Source organism: Juglans regia, chromosome 1 (genome assembly GCF_001411555.2).
Source record: "Juglans regia cultivar Chandler chromosome 1, Walnut 2.0, whole genome shotgun sequence".
Taxonomy (NCBI): Eukaryota; Viridiplantae; Streptophyta; class Magnoliopsida; order Fagales; family Juglandaceae; genus Juglans; species Juglans regia.
Genome location: NC_049901.1, coordinates 35,395,662 through 35,401,352, shown reverse-complemented (window position 1 = coordinate 35,401,352; position 5,691 = coordinate 35,395,662). Strand labels below are relative to the sequence as shown.

Sequence of the window (5,691 nt, the reverse complement as noted above, 5' to 3'; positions counted from 1 at the left end):
AATTCAGCTGAAATCATCGAGTTCAGTCTAACTTTAAGCTGAGTATAAGATTCTAACACCCAATTTTTAAATTACTAAATTTATATCAACTCAAAACTATTTATTTTACACGTGAAACCCACAATATTTTTCAATTTTCCATAAAAAGTATTAAACTCATATTAATATACAAACACACTTTAAACTCAGTTTAGATGGGTCCCACATAACTTCCTTTACTACTCAACTTACTGTTATTCATAAAGAACTTAACTCAATTGAACTCAACTCAACATCTAAACGCAGCCTAAAAATGATCATATGGCACTCCTACATGATTAAAGATGACAATACCACTTCAACTTGTGTAAATGTGTATGTGTTCTTCCCGACACCTTAGCGATACTCGAGTAAGAAAATAGAAGAAAAAAGAGCTAGGGAGAGAAGGGAGAAGTTCTAAGAAGAGGGAGGAGGAAATTGTTCTCTTTGGATGCTGGTAGGTTTGGATGCTAATAGTATCTTAGATCATTTGTGAATAGCAATGAAATAATTTTTGAATAGTAGTAAATAGTAGTAAACTACTTGTTAATATTAGTGAAGTAGTCTAAGATACTCTGAGATGGTCTAAGAGTATCTCATATCAACTGTAACTAGTAATGAAATAGTTTGTTAAAAGTAATGAACTGTTTGTGAATCATAATAAAATAATCTGAGAACAATTGTATTTCCAAAAAGTTGTGTTAAGAGATGAGAAGCTAGTCGGGTGAGCTGCCATTTGAGGAAGGGATTAGCTAGATTGGTTGTGAGTATTTTGAAAAAGAGGGTTACGAGTTTTCTTTGCAGCCCAATCTAACCATACCTTCTTTCAATTGTGGACTTTCATCTCAATATCATTCATTGTCAACCAAATCAGATATTTCTAGCTACCTCCTATTTAATTCCTTTTCATGACCAAACTCTATTAAGGAACTTAATTATTTTGAAAAGATTATTCTTTGATAGTCTTAGTTATTTTTGCATATCATTTTTCTCTTTACCTAGAAAACAATAGTTTTAGGAATTTGAATTTAAGACTGTTCATCCGGATCGGATTTTTTCCTAGTCCGATCCAGAATCCAAAAAATCAGATTCTGGTTCCGGCCTGGATTTGATCTGGGTCGAAACCTGGGTTGTTAAAATCCGAACTTGTCCGGTCCGGCCAGATTTTAAACTCGGTACCCGGTTTCCATTAAATTGAATATGGAAAATCTCAATATGTTAATTCCAAGTTATCATTCATTTTTACTAAATTACTCTTATCTCATGTTCATGAAGTGACATTGACTATTAATATTGATTTATTTTTAAATAAAAATAAATCAAAATTTATAGAACATGTCAAACTTACAAAATGAGACGAAAATATGATAATAACATTGTATATATATAACATTACTATGCATGGATGCTTCTGTCAGTCTATAGTCGCCATCTTTGGCAGCAATGTCCTTAATTTTCCAAACAACTTCTGAAAGCAGTGGAGCCATTTTATTTTTGGAGGGCGTTAAGACCACAGAGAAATAATAAGCACTCTGTAGCAATGTGTAGATAAGTAATGAAAAATTCTACAAATTCTTCACACATTACATACTATACATAATTTTTTAATTTTTAATTTTTTTTTATTAAATATATGATGTATGAATGATTGTTAGAATAATTTAACTAATTTAATAAAAATAAAACTAAAATTAAAAAAAATATATATATTATGCAATATATAAAGATGATGAGTATGAAGTAATACCCTCACCATTATGATTCAAAATCTAGACCAGAAAGGTGACCATTTGCGGCAATCACTCGTGTGGGGTCTTTCTCCATAGATCAGGAAAATTAGGGTTGCTGAATCCTGGGGTCCACCAAAAAAGACATGTACTCAATCAGAGAAAAAGATAGATGCTGAGGGAATCATCAACTTGAAGGGTAGTCATAAAGAATATTTATTGCATAAAGAGAATAAAAAGGGAGGAGAAAAATTGTAAAGGAAAAAAGAAAAAATAGAAAAGTAAAAAAGAGAGATAGGCATGGGAGCATTGCTATTCATAAGCCCATATACCACACATTAAGATTTTTTTATTTTTTTTAAATTTTTTTAAAGTTTTTTTTGGTTTTATTATTCTTAAAATAATTGAATTATTCTACTCATAATCTATATACCACACATTTAGTAAGAGAATAAAATTAAAGAAATTATAAAAAGGATGGTGTGTGGTGTATAAAGCTTAGGAATAGAATTTTTCTAAGCACGGAGAAGCTCAGTTCCATCTCCCAAAAAGGAGGTTTTTTTTGGGATCCCTTGTCATTTTGTGGGGTGTTACTGTTTATACATTTCTATCTGTCTCAAGGCACTGTAGCAAGTGTGTAGCTTTAAACTACCTATAGAATACTTTTATTTCCTTAGCAGTACCATTTGAGGGATTGTCACTGGCTACAATAGAAGTAAAATATTGGTCAAAACCTCATCATCTCTCATCTGAGATTCTGTTCTTGTGGTGGGTGTGTGATTGGGAACTAAAAAGATCATCTAAAGCTGCTTTTTTTCAATTGTTTCAGAGCATCTTCACAGCAAATGTATGCATGTTCATTGTTCACTTCTCCCAAAACATTTGAACAAAAAAATCATGAACAGTTGTTTCTTTGGAAGGACTAAGGAGAGATAGAAAGAAAAGGGTATCATGGATGAGTCTTTATCAAAGGCAGTTGACAATATTACAGGAAAAAAAACTGACGATATTAGAGGAAATTTGTAAAGATCCATTGTAGATTTCAGCCTTTTTGACAAACACAAAAAGGTAATGGAGTTAGAGGCTCTTTAGTATCTTTTTAAAGGAACTCATGAAGAAATTAATGTACATATGTTCACAAGAATAAGATTATATATACAAATAACAGATAAACACTGTTGTTAAATCCATAAGCTAGAAAAATGGGTTGGTTGGGAGGAGAAGAAATTGAGAGAAGGTTGAAAAAGAAAAAGAATAGTTTTATTACTCGTTACTAAGAACAGCAGCAGTGTACCAAAGTATAGATATTTTGCAATTAGATCCAGAGCTACACTGAGTTAGAATGAGGCAGATCGAGCAGAACTCCCAAAAAATAATATTTTTTATACGAAATGTTAAGTGAAGAACTAGAGACTCATTCACTGATACAATAGAGATCAAGTTACAGAACCTAATGATCATATTCATGCTCTAACAACACAGCATAAATTGTGGAAATCTTTTGTTTTCCACCATGCAAAAAAGAATTTCTAGGAGAGGAGAGGAGAGTCTCTATGCAGGCCTATTTCGCTTATGCCCAGCTTTGCCATCTGATCTCAAAGCCCCACTAGAATCTCCCTCAGAGGATGCTTCCACGGATTTGGTGAAGGAAGTAGAAAGGTCTGCATAGAGGTCAACCACTCTTCTTATATTGTTGTTGAGCTCCCTGATCAGACCCACATTCCTGCTGAGGTTGTCAGGGATTTTAGACTCGTGATTCTGGTTTATTTCATTGATGAGAAGCCTGTTCTGATCCAAGATTTTCTGGACTTGAACAAAGCTCTTCTGAAATGTCTGAAAGATCTTCCCATCGATCTGGGTGCCATTACCAAGTCCTGAAAATGTGTCACCCTCCATTCTTTACGGAGTCTGAATTCTATCAAATCAAAACCAGTCCTGCATCAACCACCAAAACGAAAGAAAAAGAAGACGAAGAAGATGAATAAGATGATGATGAGGTCAGAAGGAACAAAAGCTGAGACAGTCTTATTTTTTTTTATTAAATTATATAAATATATTCATTTCTATAAATACCCATAATCATATCTTCTTACCTGTACATGCTTGCACAGTTACACAAACCAGAAACCCCAGACAAAACATGAGAAGGTTTAGCATTTTTTAAGACATTTCATCTGCTGCATATAAGACAAGGTCTGTGCAAGGAATCATGACAGCCTCCATGGGTGGTACCTTTAACAAGGGATCAGATAACTACCATGAATTATTAATATTATTATTATTATCATTATTATCTTTTATGAGATGTGCAAAAGCAGATCCCATTTCCATAGAAGGGAACCTTTTTTCATGTACTCAGAAAATACCCACCTAAATCTCAGAGCCCCAAAAGAGAACCTCAAATACCTAAAAGGAAAAACTCAGTCAAATGATGCAGAGAAGATGAGCCCACGAGGGAGTACTGCTCACAGACAGCATTATTAATCTTTACAAGCAAAATTACAAAACCAGAAAAATATGACTAAAAAAAGAGAGCTTAAACTAACAACAGACCTTAGATAATCCAAATGGGTATTATCTGAAATTCAGGGATACCAGAAAACAAGGACCAAATTGGGAATTTCATACGTTCAAACCGTACACGATATCTTACAGGTGCAGAAACATGAATTCCTGGAGCAGCAATAAAGCCATTACTCCGAAACACAAGAAGCAGAAACTCGTAATATAAATATAATGCCCAAAAACATTTGGAAGACAAAATCCCAGACGCAATATCGCTTTTGGAAAAACAAATCATATCATATATTCACAAATATATTTTTCACGCAAAATTCAAAACATAAAGACCGAAAGCTGAGAGAAAAGTTCAATGCTTTTGCAGAAGAAAATTCACAAAACCCATCAATCCAAGAGCTGAAAAGAAGTTAAAAATAAAAACAAGGACAGTGAACAAGCACAACAAGGAAAGACGAGAATATGGGTTTTTTTTTTAATCCCAAAATGGTCTCCAAAAATATATATTTATAATGATATTTTCGTACCTTGAAAATCTGAAACATTATATATTCTTGGAGAAGACACAGATTGAAAGAGGAAGACGAGGGATTCCCGAGAAGCAGTGGAAAAAGATCGCTGATTGGATCGAATCTCCGGAACAAGGCCCCTCTGAATTCTGAGAGAGCTTTAGACAGAGAAAGTTGTAGTCGAGAGAGAGAGAGAGAGAGAGAGGGAGGAAGAATATGTTAGATTTGACAGTCACGCTCGGACCCCTCTTGTGTGTCTAAAGACTAAAATATTATATCTTTAGCTTTATTCTATGATCCATTTCCAATCCCACCTGTTATTTCGTAATTATTAATGTTTTATTTTCTTAATTTTTAATGTTTTTGTTTTCGTTATTCGATTTCATCCAGTCTGGGAACTGCTCTGTGTCTTTTCCTCAGATCCAAAACTAGCCCTGTCTCTTCTCAAGCTGATTTTGATTTCTAGACACGTGGCATTTGATTGGTGATGTATTTGACATCACGACAAGGACCCCACTTCCCGGATTTCCTATCATTTTGTGAAATGAAAAGCTTCGCATTTACTCAAACTCCCTTCCATGAGAAGATAAACTTTTCCATTATTTTTCTACAGTAGCCTTTTGAAAAATACTTAGTACTTTAAAAAATTATTATTATGGTGCCTAAAAAAATAGTTATCATGGTGGTGGGTGGAGGGCAAATGAATCGGTTTTTTCTCTTATGAAAAAAATATTACATAAACAAAAGCATTTATTTTATCATTGCGGATTACCTCCACCTTTATGTAGAAATTATTTTGACAGTTAGAAATTATTTTCATATTTATGTGGACATCTGATGGACATCTGATCGCCTGATATCTTGAAGTTTATGTAAACATTATTGAGAACCTAAAACATGACGTGAATTCTCAATATATT

At 33.5% G+C, this 5,691-nt stretch overlaps 1 protein-coding gene across 2 annotated transcripts; it reads right to left on the bottom strand.

Moving 5' to 3' along the window:
* Positions 1 to 3,057: 3,057 nt before the first annotated feature.
* On the bottom strand, positions 3,058 to 5,014 carry LOC109008753 (protein ELF4-LIKE 4-like). Of its 2 annotated transcripts, XM_035688221.1 has the most exons (3): positions 4,790 to 5,014; positions 3,839 to 4,418; positions 3,058 to 3,680 (listed from the first exon to the last, which is right to left on the bottom strand). In XM_035688221.1, the coding sequence occupies exon 3, from the start codon at positions 3,639 to 3,641 to the stop codon at positions 3,297 to 3,299; it is 345 nt and encodes a 114-aa protein (XP_035544114.1). In that variant the 5' UTR covers positions 3,642 to 3,680; positions 3,839 to 4,418; positions 4,790 to 5,014; the 3' UTR covers positions 3,058 to 3,296. The 2 variants fall into 2 exon arrangements, with proteins under 2 accessions (XP_035544114.1, XP_018844517.1); XM_018988972.2 differs by lacking the exon at positions 3,839 to 4,418 and having other exon boundaries at positions 3,060 to 3,680.
* Positions 5,015 to 5,691: the final 677 nt, after the last annotated feature.